This window comes from Pseudonaja textilis, chromosome 6 (genome assembly GCF_049901715.1).
Source record: "Pseudonaja textilis isolate UNSWEBS1 chromosome 6, rPseTex1.2, whole genome shotgun sequence".
NCBI lineage: Eukaryota > Metazoa > Chordata > Lepidosauria > Squamata > Elapidae > Pseudonaja > Pseudonaja textilis.
Genome location: NC_141995.1, coordinates 8,748,710 through 8,771,955, shown reverse-complemented (window position 1 = coordinate 8,771,955; position 23,246 = coordinate 8,748,710). Strand labels below are relative to the sequence as shown.

Here is a 23,246-nt window from a genome sequence, read left to right as displayed (position 1 = left end):
CCTTTTCTGCTGGGTCTTTCTGCCTTTCCCGACTTCACAGGTATTCCCCCTTTTGATTGCCTTCTTAAATCTCAACTTTTTAACCTTCCTTCTTTCCCCACTTCTTTGTAGTGTTCTTTGTGTTAATTGTCTATTTAAAATGCCTTCTCCTTGAATCGATTCCTCCTCCTCTGAAGCTCTTTCTTCTTGTTCTTCAATCGCCATTTCCATTTTTTCTAACACAGAGCAAAGTGATTCGCCTCTTTCCTGTAATAATTCTCTCATATTTTTAAGTTCCATTTTTAATTCCCGAAGAGATATCATCATTACACACTCTTATATTTTTTGATCGTTAAAAGTCCCCCCCAAAAACCCACTTTTACTTTCCTTCTTTCTTCTTTCAATTTTCTAAAGTTCTCAGTTATTCCAGCCCAGGATCTATACCAAAAACATCAATCAATCCCACAGTCAGTCTTTCCTTGTTTTTTTCTTTATTCTGGTTCTGCTTTCAATTTCTAAGATTCTTACTTTATTTCAATATTTCTTTAATGTTATATCCACACAAGTCCATTCAGAAACAGGATGCTTTCCTTTTTGTTTGAGCTCAAGTTTTTGTCAAAAGGTGGCACTCTCCATTACACAAAGTCTTCACCTTTTTCCCCCAATTTTTTTATTTAGGGTTTTTCAAACCTCAGTATTCCAGCACAGTCCAGTCTCCAATTTGTAAACTTTATTATTATTATTTTTTGACAATCTTAAGTCCAGCTTTATTTTATGCCTGTTTATTCCCAAAATATTTTAGTCCAATTTAGTTAAATCTTTAGTTCCAGCTTCTTCCTTTCCCGGTTCAAAACCCCACTTAGCTGTCATATGTGTGTGTGTGTGTGTGTGTGTATGTGTATATGTGTATATATGTATATGTGTATGTATGTATATGTATATGTGTATATATATGTATGTATGTATGTATGTATGTATATATATATATGTTTTTCCCTGTCCCTTTGTAAAAGAAAATATCCTTGAAGTGTAAAATGATGCAGAACTTGAGTGGGCTGAGATTATTAAATTTCCTAACTTGCCTGAGCCTTGTTCTTGGTTCACAGGTGGTGCAAGGCAAAACTCCAAGCTGTGTGCATACAGTCTACAGATAATCCGCAACCTACAACAATTTTTTTAATGACCGAAGTTTACAACGGCACTGAAAAAAGTGACATCAAAAACATCATCAAAAAAAGCACAACATAGAATGTTCTTTCTGCGCCAACTCAGAAATCTAAAACTGCCCAAGGAGCTGCTGATCCAGTTTTACAGAGGAGCTATTGAGTCTATCATCGGCACCTTTATAACTGTCTGGTTTGGTTCTGCAACCCAATAAGACAGGCACAGACTTCAGACGATAATTAGGACTGCAGGAAAAACAATTAATGCCTTCAATCGAGGACCTGTACACTGCACGTGTCAAAAAGAGGGCTGTGAAAATATCTACAGACCCTTCACATCCCGGACATAAACTGTTTCAACTCCTTCCCTCAAAACGACGCTATAGAGTACTGCACACCAGAACAACTAGACACAAGGGGAGTTTTTTCCTGAACACCATCACTCTGCTAAACGAATAATTCCCTCAACACTGTTCAACTATTACAAAGTCTGCACTAACAGCCCAACATTTATTACGTGCTTCTATGCTACTGAATATTTTTTTTCCCTAGCCAACATCTGCGTTGGCAACTCTACATGTGCTAAATCAACAAGCTACTTACGTCTTTGGTAGATTCTTTGTAAACACAGGGGGCCCCTCTTGAAATGCATTCAGGGCAGCACTTGCCTGGTAAATGAAATAATTCTTCACCCTGCAAAGAAATTGAGCATTACGATAAGATAACTAGAATCAGCTCTTTTTTTTTTTAATGATACCGAGAGAAGAGATGGGAGAGACGGCCTTTCCCCCCACCCCCAGGACACAGTCTTTAAAATCCTATTTTATCACTCGTTCCATCACTGAGTTCCCTTCCAAAAAGATAAGTATCACTGTGACTCTACGAAGACCGCACACAAGCTCTCCTTGAAATGCCACAACACTGACAACTAGGTCAAAACTCATGGGAGAAAGTGGAGAATCCAGTTTCGTGGATTGAATTGTAACTACTGGAGGTTGCAATTTTCTTGTCTACCTCTTTCCCACAGGACAATCTCCATCCATTAAATACTCTAGGGCAGGGGTCTCCAACCTTAGCAACTTGAAGATGTGTGGACTTCAATTCCCAGAATTCCAGCTTTGCTGGCTCAGGAATTCTGGGAGTTGAAGTCCACTGGTCTTAAAGCTTTGCTGGCTGAAGAATTCTGGGAATTGAAGTTCGCTGGTCTTAAAGCTTTGCTGGCTGAAGAATTCTGGGAATTGAAGTCCGCTGGTCTTAAATCTTTGCTGGCTGAGGAATTCTGGGAGTCAAAGTCCCTAAGTCTTCAAGTTGCCAAGGTTGGAGACCCCTGCTCTAGGGTGCTGAACACAGCACTTGTATCTTTGATTCGCACAACCTCACCACAAACCTTCCATAAAAGTTCGAGATCTGCTCCCATGACGTACCTCTGGCCTGGACCTCATAAGAACCCGGGTCTGATTAGAAGCAACAGTAACTCTCACAGCAATTGTATTTTATTTTAATTTATTTTTTAAAAAATTTCTGAGGCTCTCACTTCTCTGACTGTGCTATTCTCCGGCAGTAGGGAAGTTATACTATAGAATCTGAGTTAGGGACTCAAGTCATAGCCAGACATGATCTCATTTTGCCATACAAGTCGCCATAAGATTAGTTTCCAAGACTCCCCTAATTCCTCATCTTACAAAGTCCACAAAGGGTTAGGACAGAGCAGAACACAATAACAGAGTTGGAAAGGACCTTTGAGGCCATCCAGTCCAACCCCCTGCTTAAGCAGGAAACCCTGGCAAGTGATTGTCCAGTATCTTGTTAAAAACCTCCAGTGATGGGGCACCCACAAGGTCTGGAGGCAAGTTGGTCCACTGATGAATTGTTCTAAATGTCAGGAAATTCCTCCTTAGTTCTAGGTTGCTTCTCTCCTTGGTTAGTTTCCACCCATTGCTTCTTGTCCTGCCCTCAGGGGCTTTGGAGACTAGCTTGGCTCCCTCTTCTTTGTGGCAGCCCCTGAGATATCGGAACACTGCTACCATGCCATCCCTAGTTCTTCTTTTCATTAAACTATTTTGATTTATTTTGATTTATTTTGATTTGTCAATCGCTTACAAGATAATAGGTATAAGTATATACATAGTTATGAATACATGAAATGGATACATATAAGAAAAATAAAGAGAAACAACAGGACAGGGACGGTACCCACGTTGGTGCCTTATGCACGCCCCTTACAGGCCTCTTAGGAAAGGGGTGAGGTCAATAGTAGACAGTCTAAGGTTAAAGTTTTTGGGGTTTGGGGAAGAAACCACAGAGTCAGGTAGAGGATTCCAGACATTGACCACTCTGTTGCTGAAGTCGTATTTCCTGCAATCAAGTTTGGTGCGGTTAACCTTGAGTTTGTATCTATTGTTTTGCTCTTGTGTTGTTATGGTTGAAGCTGAAGTATTCATTGACAGGTAGGACATTGCAATGTATGATTTGTTTCCACCCATTGCTTCTTGTCCTGCCTTCGGGTGCTTTGGAGAATAGCTTGACTCCCTCATCTTTGTGGCAATCCCTGAGATATTAGAACACTGCTTTCATGATGATAGGGGGTCTGCTAACAAAGACGATTGGGGGTCTGGAGGCAAAAACATATGAAAACATATGAAAAACGGTTGCAGGAACTGGGTATGTCTAGTCTAATGAAAAGAAGAATTAGGGATGCCTAGTCCTTCTTTTCATTAGACTAGACATACCCAGTTCCTGCAACTGTTTTTCATATGTTTTAGCCTCCAGACCCCCAATCATCTTTGTTGCTCTTCTCTGCCCATCTCTTTTTATAGTGGAGTGATGAAAACTGGATACAGGCCATAGGTTCATCTCAATGGAGAGGCCTAGAAAGAAATGCTACAGGATCCAGTCCTTTACCTGGGCAGCCCCGGCTCTCCTGCTTCATTTAAATTCACTGCAGGCCTCCCAATTTCACTTTTGTGTACTGGCTTCATTGTTCAAGTCAAGGAGATCTCTCTTGGTTCATGAAAGGGTCACAATCTCTCTTGAACAAGCTACTCTTTTATGGGAAAGAGAAGAGTGCAAAACCCTTGAGAGGTCGGCTTCAGTTCAAGCCAATGGACAGAGAATTGCATTTTTTTTTTCTACAAGACTCGAACAAGGAATTCGTTAATAATTGAAGCTTTTACAAGGCAGTGAGGTGAGGTAACAGCAGCGCTGGAAGGGGAAGGATTGGGGTTCTTTAATGTTTTCAAGGAGTTGGGGATATGGCCTCCTAAATTCCGTCAGGGACATAAAACACCCCTTCTGGACAAGGCTCAAATTGTCCTACTGCAAACAAAATCCTAGAAGACTCCAAGGCTGGGAAAGATAGAAGGAAGGAGAAGAAGGTGGAGTCTCAGAGAAGAAGGCTCAGTGGTCAGAGTGCTACTTCTGCTAACTGCCGGCTGCCTGCAATTTGGCAGTTGATATCTCACCAGGCTCAAGGTTGACTCAGTCTTCCATCCTTCTGAGGTGGGTAAAATGAAGACATGGAAACTGATCCAAGGAGAGAACCAACCTAGAACTAAGAAGAAATTACCTAACAGTGGGAACAATTAACCAGTGGAACGGATGGTCTTCAGACGTTGTGGGGGCTTCATCAGTGGAGATTTTTGAGAAGAGACCGGACAGCCACTTGTCTAAAATGGTGTAGGGTCTCCTGCTTGAGAAGGGGAGTTGGACTAGAAGACCTCCAAGGCCCCTTCCAACTGTGTTGTTTTATTATTCAATCTGAAAACCAATTATTTCTGTATCTGGTGTTTCCAGGAACTTGAATAAAAAAGGCCACTTTTTAAAAAATCTTTTGAATAAGCGAAACATAGAGATAATGTCAACTCATAAAATATTTCTATGGTCTTTTTAGAATTGCCAACAGAAAGGGAGGGGAAAGCAGTGTGGCAGCTTGCAAACTGAAACCGCATTCCATGAATGTTTTCAAAGATAGTAACTAGGTGACTGAAGTTTCTGCCGCACAAAATTCTAACTGGAGAGCCTGATTGATGACTCTTGGCTATGGATGTGTCCCATTGGAGAATATAAATTATGATACACCCAGGGGTTGAGGGAAAACCAGGGTCAAGGGTAACAATGAATTATGTGTCTCAGAGTCAGCTACACCCAGGCAGTGCCGGACATGTTAACTCCTGTTACATGAGAAAATTTGCCTAGTACACCTAAGAATATATATAACCAGAGAGACTCCATATTTGTTCTTAATCTGGCATTCTAGATATCAGAACATTTGTATAACTTGTTATTTTGCTAAAGTTCTGCAAAGTTACAAAATATTATGTCCTTGGCTTGATTTGAGATTTCATACTAGGTCACCCTGACATTAGAAGTCTGTTAATGATCTACTGTGTGATCTTCTAAGTGAAAAACAGGAAATCTGATGATGAAGATGAGACGAGCTAGGAGATTTCCATGGAAGAAGTTTGGGAGGACTTATGGAAAAACACCCAGGACTACTCATTTCTTTCTTATGGAAGTCACTATAACTCCTATGTGCGAAAAACAGGAAGTACTATGTAATTTTTTAAATGTAAAAACCTATATAAGGCTGTAATTACTCTAAGGGGGTGTATCCATCTCCTACTCTGTTATTGGAAGATGGAGTTCGGTATTTGCAAATATCTTACAGTGAAACCTTCTACAGGTCTTGGTTGTCACAATCTGTTATTTTTCTTTTTATTAAATTCTCTGAACTCCCAATAAATCCTTTTGAAGTTTTGGAAGTTTGGCTTGAGACTCATGATTTAAATGGGGATAACTGCCGGAATCCTGACCGCTAACTTGGAAATTCTTTACCTGGCCACAGTCCACTTTGGCACACTTGACTTTCCGACAAGCAACCCGGCCTCCATCACAGCTACAGAAGTTACAGTCCATATCGTGCCACATGTCCTGGTGGTATCTGAGGGTGCCGTTGTGCACACAGCTGCCCTTGGAAAGGACACACTCTTCACAACATTTCCCTGGGCGCCGCGCTTTGTCTTCGTCCTGAGAAGATGCGAGTAAGTGGAAGATTGGAGACATGAGAAGCGGGGGAGAAAATTTCCCAGAAAAATCTCCCAAGTTTTAAGCTTAGGAATTTACCTTTGGACAATTCAGTGGGAGGCAGCTCTTCGTAAAGCACCTGGATTCTCCTCCGTCACATATGCAGGTTGTGCAAGCATCTTTCTTCCACTCGTCCCCAGGCTGCATAACAAAGAAAAGCATTTGAACGAAGGCTGGTCCTTGACTTACAACCATTTGTTTAGTGACCACTTAAAGTTAATGCCAGCTCTGGAAAAAAAAAGTGACTCAGGGCTCAGGGTTTCACCCTTACGACTGCTGCAGCATCCCCCATGCAGGGTCACACGGTCAAAGTTTGGTCGCTTGGCAACTGGCATGTACAGGTAGTCCCTGACTTACAACCATTAGTTTAGTGACTTTTTGACGTTAGGAGGCACAGAAAAAAAGTGGCTTTTGAGTAGTTTTCACACTTATGACCGCTGCAGCATCCCCAGGGTCACGTGATCAATATTTGGGCGCTTGGCAACCAGCTCATATTTATGACGGTTGTGGTGTCTCAGAGTCGTATGATCTCCTTTTGCAACTTTCTAATAAGCAAAGTCAATGTGGAAGCCAGATTCACTTAACAACTTATGTATGCAAGCATCTATCTATCTATCTATCTATCTATCATCTATCTATCTTATCTATATATCATCTATATCATCTATTTTATCTATGTATCATCTATATCATCTATCTATTTTATCTTATCGATCATCTATATCATCTATCATCTATGTCTAATTATCTATCTAATCTATCATCTACCTATCTCTAATCTATTTCTATCTCTATATCCGTCTATCTATCATCTATCTATATTATCTATCTATTATCTATATCATCTATCTATAATCTACTATCTATCTCTAATCTATTTCTATTTGTACATCCATCAATCATCTATATTATCTATCTTATCTATCTATCATCTACATCTATCTTATCAATCATCTAATTATCTATAATCTACTATCTATCTCTAATGTATTTCTATTTGTACAACCATCTATCATCTATCTTATCTATCTTATCTATCTATCATCTACATCTATCTTATCAATCATCTAATTATCTATCTAATCTATCATCTGTCTATTTCTAATCTATTTCTATCTCTCTCTCTCTCTATCTATCTATGATCGATATCATCTATTTATCTATATAACTATCCTATCTATATATCTATCCATCATCTATATCATCTATCTTATCTATCCTATCTATCTTATCTATCATCTATATCATCTATCTTATCATCTATCTACTATCTATCTCTAATGTATTTCTATTTGTACAACCATCTATCATCTATCTTATCTACCTATTATCTGTATCATCTATCTTATCTATCATTTATCTTTCTAATTACCTATCTAATCTATCATCTATCTCTAATCTATTCTATCTCTACATCCATCTATCATCTACCTTATCTATCTCATCTATCTCATCTATCTCATCCATCCATTCATCCATCCATCCATCTAATCTATCATCTATCTACTATTTACTTATCTCAAATCTATTTCTATCTCTCTCTCAATTTCTCTCTCTATATCTATCGATTATAAAATTTATTTGCCGCCCATCCCATATCTCACAGCTGTTACTAAGTTAACAACTGCAGTGATTCACTTAACAATTGTGCAAGAAAGCTCGTAAAATGGGGGCAAAATTTACTTAACAACTGTCCTGCTTAGAAAATGGGAATTTGGTGCTCAACCGTAGCCGTAAATCGAGGACTGCTTGCATTCTGTCCGTTTTGACTGCCAATGCCCACCAGAAGTCACGGTTAGGGTGCTAGTCAAATGTACCCTTCTCAGCCAGGAAGCCAATCTGAGTTCACGGCCCTTTTCTCCACTTCACTCAAGAACCGTCTTATTTGCCTTAGTTGATAGGCCCCCATTCAATCTTGCCAGAACATTCCTTCCTTCTTTTGATCCTTTTCAACTCATTGGGCTTCCCAGGAAGAAAGCGCAGTGAATAGTTTGTTTCTGAAGTTAAAATTTCAAGTAGAGGAAGAGGGACAAAGAAAAATGCACATCAAATTCGTCCTTGTGGCATTTTATCTGAAGGTTACCTGGTATAATGTCCCAAATGCAAAGCAGGGTTTTGGAGCACACTCCGGACAACATTTTCCAGCTGGTACGACGAGACTTTGATCCTAATCATTGACAGAGGAAAGCGGGGGAGGAAGCAAATGAAATAGAGGTAAGACACCAAAGGCCAAAAGATTGTACGGAGTTTCAAGCTCATTTTATATCTCTCTCCCACTGAAGAAGAAGTTATGTTTTTATTTAATAATAACTCTATATTCCATCACTCTCTGAATGTGTCTCAAAACTGCAGAGGATAGGAAGGAAGGAAGGAAGGAAGGAAGGAAGGAAGGAAGGAAGGAAGGAAGGAAGGAAGGAAGGAAGAAAGAAAGAAAGAAAGAAAGAAAGAAAGAAAGAAAGAAAGAAAGAAAGAAAGAAAGAAAGAAAGAAAGAAAGAAAGAAAGAATTCTTTCACTTAGTGGTAGGTTACTAACAAGCAATCAAATCATACTAGGAAACAAATAAAACAATATTCATAACTATGTATATACTTATACTTATTATCTTGTAAGTGATTGACAAATCAAAATAAATAAAATAAAAATAAAATATAAATTGTAAAGATACAAGCAACACGATTATAGTCATAAGTAGGAAGAGATAGGTAATAGGATGATGATGATAATAATACATTAATGTATTAATAGTAATACATTATTATTTGATAAAAAGAAGAATTAATTGAAACTTCTATGCTATGATTGAAACAAAAATCACTAAATCATGAAAATTAATGACCACTTATAACATAACAATACAAAGTAAAAAAAGGATCTTTAGAATCCTTCAACCAGTTCAACATTCTACGAATTACGGATTGCCCTCGATGTACAACCATTCATTTAGTGACGGTTCAAAGTTACAACAGCATTAAAAAAGTGACTTTTTGTTCACGCTTACAACCGTGGTGGCATTCCCCACATGGTCACGTGATCAAAATTCAGAGGCTTGGCAACCAACTCGTATTTATGACGATTGCAGTGTCCCAGACTCCTGCGATCCCGTTTTGTGACCTTCTGACAAGCAAAGTCGATGGGGAAGCCAGATTCACCTAACAACCTTGTAACTAACTTAACAAGTTACTGATGCCCTGAACAACTGAGACAAGACAGGTCGTAAAATGGGACAAAACCCACTTAACATCTGTCTCGTTTAAGAATAAAAATCTGGGGCCGAATTATGGTCGCCAAGCCGAGGACTACCTGTATGCATTCTTAGTGAGGAAGAAGAATGGTAACGGATTCAGAGAAACCTGCAAAATCTCACCCTCTGCAACTTTCAAGACTTTGCAGATAAAGGGAGACTGGGAAGCATGATGGACAGGGTGACATAGCTCAATACTTAAAAAGAGAAAAATTCAGATGAAGCAACCCGCTTATTTGATGTCCTTCACATACCTTAAGATTAAACCCAGCTGGAGATTCTATCAAAGAACACAGAAAAGAGAAATTGCTCCAAGATTGCTAGGAGGGGTTTGTCCTCTCCCCAAGACTCATCTTACGGCTGAGACAGCGAATAAGAAAAGAAGAGGGATGTCATATTTGCCAAAACCTACCGATTACCCTGTCTTTTTTTAAACGCAGTAGGATGATATTTGTTTGACATAATACTTGGGTCTAAGATGGCCTCAAATCAAAAAGATTCTGGAAGGTCCTTTTTCCCGCTAACAAATTGTACCGAAAGGCATAACGTCAGGGTTTGTTGTGGTTCACGGGCAGCAGGTGTGGATGGCTGAGGTCTCGGAGAGCAAGGACTCAGACGAGGGGCCTGCGTGTGATGCAGGGATGGCGCCAGGACCATCAGGGAGTAGAGTGCTGCCTTCAGAGATTGTGGAGGCTGGCAGCAATGATGAAGAGGTTCCCAAGGAGCCTGTGCCCAGTGCGTGTGTGCGCAGGGCTGCTTAAAGGAAAGTGCAGCTGCAGCAGCATGAGCGACTCAGGAGTAAGGCTGCAAGGTGATGGCCCCTCCCTTAAGGGATAAAAGCCAGCCCTCAGAGGTGGGATTCTTTGCAGGAAGCAAAGAAGTTCTTGCACTTCAAGTTTTGTGGAAGTTTGGACTATCCTGGTTTGCGTTTGGAGAGACGTTTGGCTTTGATTATTTCCTTGCAATTTAATCTAGTGTTCTTAGCAGCCTTGTACAATCTTGGCAAGGCTTGTTTTTATCTGGGACAATTAGTTTTTAATAGTATTTTACTGTGAATGAACGGAATTCACAGAGAAGCATTTAAAAGGATTTGCTTTTATCTCTGTGTTTCTTTGCTTTGAACGAGGCTTGGGCCAGAACAAGGTTCCAAGTAACATACCCAGGGGTGAAATTCTACCGGTTCAGACCGGTTCAGGTGAACTGGATGTTAAATTTGCACCTGGTTCACCAAACCAGTATTTGAACCAACCAAATGGCCCTGCCCACCCTGCCCCTCCACTCCCTGGAGTCTCCACATTTGGAGTCTCCACATTTGGATGCAGGTAAGTGCAGGGCCCATGTGAAGGCTCTGGGAGGATGAAAAACGGCTCTACCAGAAGTCAAGAAACAGGCCTGTTTCTGGCTTCTGGAGGCCTCCAGAGCCCAGGGGAGGCCATTTTCGTCCTCCCAGAGGCCTGAGGGAAGCCTCTGGACACTTGGGAAGGCAAAAAATAGCCAAACTGGAAGTACTGGAAGTGGCAAAACAGGCCTGTTTCCGGCTTCCGGGGGCCTCCAGAGCCTGGGGGAGGCCATTTTCACCCTCCCAGAGGCCCAAGGGAAGCCTCTGGACCCTTGGGAAGGTGAAAAACAGCCCTCCTGGAAGTTCCAGTAGGCCACGCCCACCATGGCCACGCCCACACAGCAACTGGGCAGTGAACCGGTTGCTGGGATTTTTGAATCCCAACCCAGAACATACCCATAGCAAACAAAACTCTGAGGCAGGTAGATTCCTCAAAGAATAATTTTATTGGGTATGTCATCTTGGCACAGACTGGTGAAAACTGACTCTGAATATTCCCGCAGTTTTCACCTAATTAAAAGTAAAAGTTTTTCATTTTCTCAAAACAATCAGTCACGTAGTCCAATCAGGATACTGTACCAGTTGCTAGGTGACTCCAGTCCTCTCCTTCTGAGCACCAGCCGGAATGTCCTTGGTTCCCAAGAGAAAGCATTTTGTTTTGACTACAACACCCCAACTGTCTCTATTCCCCCCTCACTGTCCCTCTTCTCCAGTGTGTCAGCGCTCAAGTCTCAAAATAGCCTCAGTCAGGCCAGCTTCAGGGTTGACACATAATCTTTTAGGAGCTGCAGCATGCGTAGAGGCACAGACTCATGCTGGATGGCTAGACTCATCTAAGTTTATGCCTGTGGTGGAATATAGTCTGGATTCCCAAGAGGGAGGGGCTGCATTCCAGAGGAATAAGAGTCAACAAAGTGTAGATAATTGGGAGGAATTATTGGGAGGAAGAGAGTCAAAATAGTTTGACTCTCCTAGAAGTTCTGTCTATAAGTGTGGAATAATAAACTGCTTAGAAGTAACTCTATAAACTGGTCTGTGTTGGTTTTGGAAGCATGACAATGCCTTTGAATAAAATGTATTAGCTACTCTGCTTCTCGCTGTCTTCTTTGCTATGTCTTAGAGCAGTGGTTCTCAACCTGTGGTCCATGGACCTCTGGAGGGGCCACGATGTGTACACAGGGGGTCCACGAAGGCTTGAAAAAATGTTACGATTTAAATCTTGAGTCTTGGGTGTCTGCAGCCACAACAGGTATTTAAAGAGGGTCCGTGGTGAAGAAAAGATTGGAAACCATGGTTAGGACAAAGCTTACAGTACAACCGGGGTTGAGAACCCAGAGCCAATGAGCTGCATGTAAACCCCACCACAAAATTATCGTGACTTCAAAGCATGTCCCAATATTACATTGCCGAAATATAAAATAGTATGGTGTGTTAAGTTTCCAGTACAGTTAGAATAACTTTTAAAGTTTTCTTTTAAAAAAAGCACATCCCAATTCATCGCATTTTGTAAAGGTGTCATGAAGCACTTGATGTCATTGTGACGTTGCGTTGGGGAGGATGCTGCCGCAGGAACAAAAATAAAAAACAGAGAAGAAATGTAGAAGTCCATTTTAAGATGAATTGGCGCAGGGGTTAGAATGCAGTACTGCAGGCCAATTCCGCAGACTGCCGATTGCCAGCAGTTCGATTCTGACCGGCTCAAGGTTGACTCAGCCTTCCATCCTTCCAAGGTCGGTAATATGAGGACCCAGATTGTTGAGGGGGCAAGAGGTTGATTCTGTAAAACCGCTTAGAGAAGGCTGTAAAGCACCATGAAGTGGCATATAAGTCTAAGTGCTATTGCCACTGCTATTTATCTTCCTTTGGAACGTCATGTTGAAAATCCAGAAACTATCTCCAAAGCAACTGAGTCCCACAGGGAAGGGATCGAGGGCTGATGATGATAGTTGTGAAAGCAATACCCCATCCTTGTGAAATGTATTGATGCGTTTATGTATGCATGTTATTTATTTATTTTACATATTGCTAAACCACCCATGTTGCTCAAACAGCTGCTTTGCTGGAAATGCGCAGGTGATCCAAGTGAAAAAAGATAACAGATAATCAGAGATGGAAGGGACTTTATAGGGCATCTAGTCCAACCCCACCCCTGCCCAAGCGGGAGACCCTACACCATTTCTGACAAATGGCAGTTCAATCTCTTCTTGAAGGTCTCAAGTGATGAAGCTCCCACAACTTCCAGAGGCTACTTCTGTTCCATTGGTTAATTGTTCTCACTGTCAGAAATTTTCTCCTTATTTCCAGGTTGAATCTCTCCTTGTTCAGTTTCCATCCATTATTCCTTGTCTGGCCTTCAGGGGCTTTGGAAAATAGCTTGACCCTCCCCCACTCCTCTCTGTGGCAGCCCCTCAAATATTAGAAGGCTGCTATCCTGTCTGCCCTGGTCCTTCTCTTCACTAGCCTAGCCAGGCCCAGTTCCTGTAACTGTTCATGATATGTTTTAGTCTCCAGTCCCCTAATCATCCTGGTTGCTCTTCTCTGCACTTTTTCTAGAGTCTCAACATCTTTTTTATAATGTGGTGAACAAAACTGGATGCAGTACTCTGGGTGTGGTCTCACTAAGGCTTTACGGAGTGGTATTAGTACCTCCCTTGATCTCGATTGTATCCCTCTGTTAATACAATTTAGGATTGCATTAGCTTTTTTGGCTGCTGCTGCACACTGCTGGCTCCTATTTAGCTGGTTGTCCACTAAGACTCCAAGATCCCTCTCATAGTTACTGCCATTGAGGCTGGTTTCACCCAGTCTATAAGTGTACTTTTGGTATTTCTTGCCTTAGTGTAGGACTTTACTTTTCTCTATATTGAATTTCATTTTGTTAGTGTTCTAGTCTGTCAAGATCCATCTGGATCCTGAGCCTATCCTCTGTGGCTGTGATTTAATTAGGCTACTATCTTGATTTTATTTTTGAACATCCCCTGGAGATGCTCCTGCTCGAAAATTAGCCAGGAGAGAACTGTTTCAGGAATCATTGCAGTCATACAGGATTAAAGTAATCTGAATTTTGGATATTGGATGCCTTTGCACTTGTATAGTTAAGGAATCCAGTCTAGGTCGGTCGCTGAGACAAGAGGTTTAGTCTTCTGAAGAGTGTGTGCTCCCTCTGCTAGAGAGGACTTCCCTGAGGATGGGCTCCAGCATGAATCCAGAAGCTCCAGAAGACAAAACCCTTTGGTCCTGGTGAAAAGATCCAGACTGGATCTTGAAACCTTATCCTGGGACAAGTATATTTCCCTTCATTCATGAAAAGAGAAATCTTTGTGTGGCTAGAATTACAAAGAGAGTAATGCTCCATTAAAATATTTTTTTTGTTAATATCCTGGAGGTATTATATTCTGGGAAGAAATAATTGCATACATTAATCTTGCGGCAAGGTTTAATATTTCCAGACACCGGTATTTAATGTTACCTAATGTACATGAGAATGGGTGGTTGCAATAGAAATAATCGAAATCGAACCTCAATGTTCCACTTAAAAAACTAGTCATTCAACACTGGGAAAAAAATAAATTTACGGCTTCAATTCCTCGGTGGATTGAAGTCCTGCAGTTATTGCAACTTACGAACAAGTTGCTTGCAAAGATTAGGTGTGGGCAATTACAATGAAAAGGGTCGTCCTTTATTCAAACTCTGCGCCTGTTGTGGGGGGGTTATGTCCCTTTTCCTTCACACACACACACACACACACACACACACACTCATGAAGAAGGTATTTGTATTGTGACTCCTGCTGGCTCTTTAAATTCAGGATGGAAGAGTGAAGGGAGACCACTGCAAGAGAGAAATTGTTTACTGCTGAAGTTGATGGTCCGTGTTGTTTGGCCTCCTGCTGCTAAGCACCATGTTCCTCTTAGTAACCCAAATGACTAGTCACCGATTTAGGGAGAGGCATTCCTCTTAAATGTGGAATAAAAGGAAAGCCAATAAGACAAGACACTTGTTTAATAGTAAAAGAATGGTGTGGCTTTAGAAATGGGTGGCTGTGAGAGAGGGAATGGCAGATGGAAGAGAGCACTAGATAAGAGCTAACAGAATTCAAGAGAGCTTGTGAGTACATTAGCGATTCTAGGCTGATTCCTCTCTTGACCCCACCTTCAGGCTCTGTCTGTCTTTCTCCTACAGAGGTAGGTTTTTCTAGTGATTTCCCAGCTGTACTCCACAATGAATGATGGAACAACTTCTGTCCATGATAGAGTTAGAACAAAAGAGGCTCACTCTCTTTATTTGCGAGGACACGGTATTTCTAAATACGTTACAATGTCAAATAAGACGTATGTTCTATTCTCGGTTCATAACTACTTGCCCTAAATATTTAAAGCCTACTAGACACACACACACACATTACATGTGATAAAGCTTTAACTCTCTTACTTAATTAAGAGGTAAAGCAAAAAAGGACATCAATATTTAACTTAACTGGGAAGGGAGAAAAGGGAAACGCAGCATCAATATTTTATTGAAATAACAGAATCTAGCAATTTGGTCACTGATTACAAGCAGAGTGACTTATAAACACTTGGCAATTCATTAAAATGCAATTATGTGCTAAGAGCAAATTAAGGCTGCAGTAAAGCCTTGATTTAATGGACCATTAGTGGGAGGATGTCTTGTTTTCCCAAAGGTCCGTTAAATCCAAATTTATGTAATTTGTGTTAATTTACCTTATTTTTACCTCATTTGCATCACGATTTCATGATACAGTTGGTACAAGCGGCATAAACAGTGCCATGTCCTTTACATGAGTTAAATGTGTGTAACATGAATATGCAAAAGAAGGTACATTAAGATAATTGTCTGGACTACTTTGGATATAACAGACTGAAACGATTCGTTTGGAAATGTAATTATCAGATACTTCTGAGGTCCATTAATTGGGGACTTTTACAGTCAAAGGTCCTCGGGTGATTATACAAGTAGTCCTTGACTTATAACAGTTTATTTGGTGATGGTCCGAAGTTACAATGGCAGTAAAAAAGGGACATGACCATTTTTCACACTTACAACCACTGTAATATCCCCATGGACACCTGATCAAAATTCAGATGTTTGGCAACTGACTCATATTTATGACGGTTGCACTGCTCTGGGGTCATGAGATTCTGTTTAACAGATAACAGATTAACAGAGTTGGAAGGGACCTTGTAGGTCATCTAGTTCAACCCCCCCTGCCCAAGCAGGAGACCCCACACCATTTCTGACAGGTGGCAGTCCCGTCTCTTCTTGAAAGCTTCCAGTGATGAAGTTCCCACAACTTCTGAGGGCAACTTCTATCCCATCGGTTGATAGTTCTCACTGTCAGAAAATTCCTCCTTATTTACAGGTTAAATCTCTCCCTGATCAGTTTCCATCCTTTGCTTCTTGTCCTGCCCTCAGGTGCTTTGGAAATTAGCTTGACCCCCTTCCTCTGTGGCAGCCCCTCAAATATTGGAAGACTGTTATGATGTCTCCCATGGAACTTCTCTTCACTAGACTAGCCAGGCCCAGTTCCTGCAACCGTTCTTCACATGTTTTAGTCTTCAGTCCCCTAATCATCCTGGTTGCTCTTCTCTGTACTTTTTGTAGAGTCTCAACATCATTTTATAGTGTAGTGACCAAAACTGGATGCAGTACTCTAGGTGTGGCCTTACTAAGGTTTTATAGAGTGGTATTAGTACCTCATTTGATCTTGATTGTATCCCTCTGATAATGCAACTTAGGATTGCATTAGCTTTTTTGGCTGCTGCTGCACACTGCTGGCTCATATTTAGCTGGTTGTCCACTAAGATTCCAAGATCCCTCTCACAGTTACTGCTATTAAGCCTGGTTTCACCCAGTCTATATGTATACTTTCAGGGGGTTTTGTCTAAGTGTAGGACTTTACTTTTCTCTACATTGAATTTCATTTTGTTAGATACAGTCCATTTGGATCTTGAGCCTATTATCTTGGGTGTTAGCTATTCCTGCCAGCTTAGTATCATCTGCAAATTTGGTAAGTTCCCGTTCTATTATTCCCTCATCTGAGTTGTCAATGAAGATATTGAAGAGTACCGGGCCTAAGACGGAACCTTGTGGCACCCAGTTGCTTACTTCCCTCCATGTAAACTTAGATACATTTAGGACTACTCGTTGAGTACGGTTTGTCAGCCAGTTGCGAGTCCATCTAGTGGTGGTGCTATCTATCCCACTTTTTTCTAGCTTACCATAAAGTAGGTTGTGGTCTACTTTGTCAAATGCCTTGCTGAAATCTAAATATATTATGTCCACAGTATTTTGCTGGTCTACTAATTTAGTCACTATGTTGAAGAATGAAATAAGATTGGTTTGGCATGATCTGTTCTTAACAAACCCGTGCTGACTGCTAGTTATTACTTTACTTGTTTCTAGATGTTGGCAGATCTGTTTTTTTATTATCTTTTCCAGTATCTTCCCGGGTATTGATGTTAGGCTGATTGGTCTATAGTTTCCTGGGTCTGTTTTTTTTTTCCCCCTTTTTTTTGAAGACGGGAACTACATCAGCTCTTTTCCAGTCCTCTGGTAGTTCTCCGGGGTGCCAGGATTTTTGAAAGATATGGTGCAGTGGTTCTGAGAATACCTCTGCCAGCTCCTTTAAAACTCTGGGATGTAATTTTTTGCATTTTGCGACCTTCTAAGAAGCAAAGTCCATGGGGAAACCAGATTCACTTAACAACCTATTACGCCCTTAACAACTGCAGTGATTTATTTAACAACTAGGCAAGAAAGGTCATAAAAATGGGGCAAAACTCACTTAACAAATGTTTAACGTCGCAACAGAAATGTTGGGCTCAGTTGTAAGTCGAGGACTACCTGTATTTATAGATTGCTGGTATTCTGTGTGGGCTTAAGATTTTCTGGAGAAGGGCCTAATGCTGGAACAATGGTAGGAAAGGCAAGAAGAGGAAACCCAACAGGTAGGAGGTTCGGATGAAAGGTTAGGGACAAATTCTCATAAAGAAAATTTACCTCGTTAAGTGGGACCTAAAAGCTGACCTCAACTTGGTGGCTCATAATCAATCAAGATGCAACATAAGACCAAAGAATTGATTATAGACTTCAGAAGATGCAAAGCAGAGCCTCTCCCACTATATATCCATGGAGACTGTGTGGAAAGAGTTCATAGTTTTAAATTTCTAGGAACTCATATTTCTGACAACCTTACTTGGTCAGTCCACACTACGGCCATTGCAAAGAAGGCCCAACAGCACCAGCATTTTCTGAGGCTGCTGAAAAAGAGTGGTCTAGGGGAGAAGTTGCTGGTTACTTTTTACCATTCTACCATCGAGAGCATTTTGGCATACTGTGTAACAGTGTGGTATGCTGGATGCTCTGTAGTGGATAAGAAGATGCTCCAGAGAGTTATAAACACAGCACAAAAAAACATCAGTTGCTCTCTTTCTTTTTTGGAAGAGATTGCGAAGACCAGACTCCTCTGTAGAGCACTAAAAATCTCCACAGACCGTTCTCATCCTAGTCATTCATATTTTGAACTGTTACCATCAGGGAAACATTATAGGTGTCTTAAAATGAGGACTAATAGACCGAGAAACAGTTTCTTTTCCAAGGCAATAATTGACTTGAATCAAACAGTGCATTTGTGATTTAGTCCTATGTATATAGTGGCATTTTTAAACTATTTAACTTACTAAATGTTTTAGATAGTTTTAGCCTAGGTTTTTGTTCTTGTTGTTGTTGTTATTATTATTGTTGTTGTTGTTGTTATTTTAAATACTCTATAGTGTAATTGTGATGTGTTTGGGGTACTGTGCTGGAGTAGCTTTCGACAATAAAGGTATTCTCTCTCTAACTGCTTTCAATATTTGAGAGAAGCAGTAGCAGCCAGGTAAAAATACTTCCCATCCTTACTTCTTGAAAATTCAGCACAGCTCATACTTTTTCTCAAAGTATTGTAAAAGTCTACTGGCTCCAGAAACATGAGTGGAGAAGGGGAGGAGGAAGAGGAGGAGGAGATGGAGGAGAAAAGGGGGGACAGGGAGAAGAGGGGAGGGGAAGGGGGACAAACGAGCGGAGGAGGAGGAAGGGAGGAGGAAAAAGAGGAGAGGGGAAGGGGAGGGGAGGAGAAGTGGAAAGGGAGAATGGGAGAAGAGGAGGAGGAAAAGGAGGGGAACGGGATAGGAAGGGAAGCAGTAGAGGGGGACAAGGGAGGGAGGAGGAAGAGGAGAAGGGAAGGGGGCAGAAAACGGGAAGAAGAAAAAGAAGGGGAAGAGGAGGAGGAACAGGAGGAGCTGGAAGTGATGTCTGGAATGTATGACCATTACAGGCAAGAAAGAAAGCTCAAATTAGTCAATTGCCCAGGATCACGCAAGCCACAAAACCCTATTTCTATGGAGATGCAACTGAGCAGGTGCGCTTCCTGATGATGTCATCAAGCCGTATCAGAGCGAGGGAACGCAGCTAGTCAAATGGAAGAATTCTCTGGCCAAGCAGAAGAGGGGAGCCCAGTCTTTCATTTTATTGCACCTCTCCATAGCTGTAATTACGTTTCCTCTAGGAAACGTAAAATAGGGCCCGGTCTGTAAGCCTGTTTTCATTTATATTTTCAGTATAGAAAATTGTCAGGCAGCAGTTTCTCACGAGAGGATGCCTCGTCTAATTACAGTTTTTAAAAGTAATGAAATGCAAAGAAGTTGACGGCATGCATAATCTTACCGCATTACAGAATGCAGGTGGACAAAAGACGGTGGAACACTGCAGAGAGCCATCCCGACAGATGCATTTGGCACACGGGCTCAGCTGCCATTCCTTCTTGTTCGGGATTATTTCTCCATCGAAAGCACAAGAGTCTAAAAGACATTAAAGACGGCCAAATTGGGTTCTACGTTTATTACATTACAAGCAGGGTATATTAGAAGACAGATAACAGAATAACAGATTTGGAAGCAGTGGTGGGATTCAAATAATTTAACAACCGGTTCTCTGCCCTAATGATTTCTTACAATAATCAGTTCACCAAGCTGCTCAGAACGTTAACAACCGGTTCTACTGAACTGGTACGAACTGGCTGAATCCCACCACTGATTGGAAGGGACCTTGGAGGTCTTCTAGTCCAACCCCCTGCTCAAACAGGAGACCCTATGCCATTACAGACAAATGACTGTCCAGTCTCTTCTTAAAAGCCTCCAGAGATGAGCAACTACAACTTCTGAAGGTCATTTCACTGGTTAATTGTCCTCACTGTTAGGAAGTTCCAAGTCACTTCTCTCCTTGATTAATTTCCATCCATTGCTTCTTGTCCTGCCTTCTGGTGCTTTGGAGAATAGTTTGACTACCTCTTCTTTGTGGCAACCCCTCAAATATTGGATGACTGCCATCATGTCTCCTGTAGTCCTTCTTTTCTCTAGACTAGACTTACCAAATCATCCCCTAATCATCCCCAATCATCGTTGTTGTTCTTCTCTGTTTATTTTAGTTTACTTTATTGTCACTGCACCTCAATCAAACACCATCTTCAGTGCACATCATGATCATGAAAATAAACACAAACACACATCCTTCACACTCCACACAATGAACTGAAAACCCGACACCACATCAACACTGCATTACATAGCAGGATTCAAAAGAGCTACTGCCCTGGGATAGAAGCTGTTTTTCAGCCTATTTGTCCTTGTTTTTATTATTCTGTACCGTCTGCCAGATGGTAATAGTTCAAAAAAAGGGTGCCCAGGATGAGATGGATCTTTGAGAATGTTTTGAACTTTCTTAAGGCTGCGGGAGCTATAAAGCTCTTCCAAAGAGGGGAGAGGGCAACCCATGATCTTCTGGGGCAATGATGTTAACCCTCTGGAGCGCTTTCCTATCTGCCCCTGTGCAACTGGCAAACCATACAGAGGTGCAGTAAGTTAAGATACTCTCTGTGGTGCAGCGGTAGAAGGTCACCAGCAGTTTTTCATCCAGTTGTTGTTTCCTGAGAAGTCTCAGGTAGTATAATTTCTGCTGGGCCCTTTTGACCAGGGCTTCAATGTGAGCACCCCAGGTCAGGTCCTCTTTTAGGGTAACACCCAGAAACTTAAAACTGCCCACTTGCTCCACTCGGTCCTTGGTCTTATTGGTATTGAGGACCAAGTTATTGTCTGCAAACCACAAAAGCAACCGGTCTACCGCATCTCAGTAGGCAGACTCATCCCCACGGAGATGAGTCCCCCCCGCTGTTATATCATCTGCAAATTTAGCAATAGTATTACTAGCATGAGTGGGAATGCAGTCATTCACATAAAGAGTATAGAGTAAGGGACTCAACACGCAACTCTGCTCTCTTTCCAAAGTCCCTACATCTTTTTTATAGTATCATAACCAAAATTGGATGCAATATTCTAAGTGTCATCTTACCAAGGCTTTATAAAGGCAGTACTAATATTTCACATGCAAAACCCAGTCAAGCATTTCAACAACATTTCTGCAGTTCTTCTAAGAAAAGAATGTACTTCTGGGGCATGTAATGGTACAGCGTAAAACGCTTGTATGCAACATCGTTATGCAAGAATCAAAGGTTGGAGCTTGCATCATCAAACAATGATGCATATTTCATCACTTTGGAAGGACCACATTTAGGAACAGATGTCCATGCTTTTCTGCCAAAATCGCAGTAGTAAATATGACACAAAGGAGTACTGGTTTTGCCCACAATTTTGAGGGAATGTTGGTTTCTATCACATTCAGACACTTGGCAACTGACTCCTGTTTATGATAGTTGTAGTGTTCCGGTGTCATGTGATCGCCTTTTCCAACCTTCTGTCTGCAGGATTGTCTGGAATGTTACACATCCTGTTCACGACCTATTTTCCTTGTTAGCTTCTGGGACGTGACTTCGTGATGTCCGAAGCAGAAAACCCAGATTCAATCACAGTTTTGTTCCATGTAGCATCAACCTTGGGAACGCTCAAGTTTCTTTTTTCTGCTCTGGACAATGGACAGTGTCCAAAATGGACAATGATTAATAATATATGCATATATATGTTTGGGTGTAGATATATGTGCCCTGTTTCTCCCAAAATAAGACCCTGTCTTATATATATATATATATATATTTTGCCACCAAAAAAGTCACCAGGTCTTATTTTGGGGGGATGTCATCCACTAACTACCCTCACTTGTGCGCATCGTCCCCGGCCTCCTTCTCACTGTCAGAGGCCTTCAAGAACTTCTTCTGCAGCTGGCAAGGCTTTCCTGAAGGCCTCTGCAGCCAGTAACAGAGCTCTAGATCGATCTGGAGCTTTGTTACCAGCTACAGAGGCCTTCAGGAAAGCCTTGCCAACCTTACTGGCTGCAGAAGAAATGGGCCAGTAAGGCAGGTGTCAGGGTGTGCGACAACTGTCCAAAGGTAAGTAGTAGGGCAGCTCCACCACCACCCCAATCCCCACCCTAGCTTAATTTTTACCCATCCACTCTGGAGTGGGTGGGATCTTAATTAGGGCTTATTTTGGGGGGTAGGGCTTATATTGGGCCCGTGTATAAAAATCAAGCTAGGACTTACTTTCAGGGTAGGTTGTATTTTGGGGGAAACAGGGTATATGTATGTGTATATGTAGTATCTGTATATGTGTGTTATGTATGTGTAGGGGTAGATATATACTTTCTTTGGAGAGCAGACAACAGAATTTCATTTTTAATGTGGGCAAGTGTGCCCTCAGTAAAAATGGCAATAAATCTTACCATCTTCTCTTCTCTTCTCATCTTATCTCCTATTGTCTTATTTCCCATCTCATCTCATCTTGCCTTATTTCAAAGGTGAAGCCAGAGTCACTTAACACCTGTATTGCTGGTATTAATTTAACACCTGCAGTGATTCACTTAACAACTGTGGCAAGACAGGCCGTAAAATGGGGCAAAATCCCCAAAACAGGTGTCTCACTTAACAACAGAAATTTTGGGCTCAATCGTGGTCATGAAGTCAAGGACTAGTTTTGTCCCATTTTCACGACTTTTCTTGCTACAGTTAAGCGAATCGAAGCTCCCGTTGATTTTGCTTGGCAGAAGGAGACCAGGACTTTGTCATGAATATAAATCAGTTGCCAAGTTTCTGAATTTTGATTACATGCCTGTGATGAAGCTGTAACAGTCATAACTTCGAACGGTCACTAAACGAACCGTTCTAAATTGAGGACTGCCTGTATATGCTTATATCAAATATCTAACAGGTTAGAATTTGCAGTGCCTGAGCTAGCAACACTGCTAAGCTTTCCAGGTGGCAATGCACGAGGAGGAGTGGCGGATCCTGAAAGCGGAGTTAAATGAGGAATCAGTCTAGAATCCCTACATAGCCACAAGCAAATTAAGTCGAACCTTCCTTGAGTTCAGTTGACCCATATCTAACTCCAAACGGGTGCTAACAGCTGGTTGAAAAAAATCCCTGCGCATAGGCTTTCC

The 23,246-nt window shown here is 41.4% G+C and overlaps 1 protein-coding gene across 1 annotated transcript in view; it reads right to left on the bottom strand.

The window, feature by feature from the left end:
• FRAS1 (Fraser extracellular matrix complex subunit 1) overlaps window positions 1-23,246 on the bottom strand; it is a 393,348-nt gene that overhangs the window by 236,050 nt on the left and 134,052 nt on the right. The window contains exons 6-10 of the mRNA XM_087935788.1: window positions 19,530-19,663; window positions 8,308-8,391; window positions 6,264-6,365; window positions 5,976-6,167; window positions 1,746-1,835 (exon numbers count right to left, since the gene is read on the bottom strand). Of these exons, the coding sequence (XP_087791914.1) occupies window positions 1,746-1,835; window positions 5,976-6,167; window positions 6,264-6,365; window positions 8,308-8,391; window positions 19,530-19,663 (602 nt within the window). The remainder of the gene's footprint in view (window positions 1-1,745; window positions 1,836-5,975; window positions 6,168-6,263; window positions 6,366-8,307; window positions 8,392-19,529; window positions 19,664-23,246) is intronic.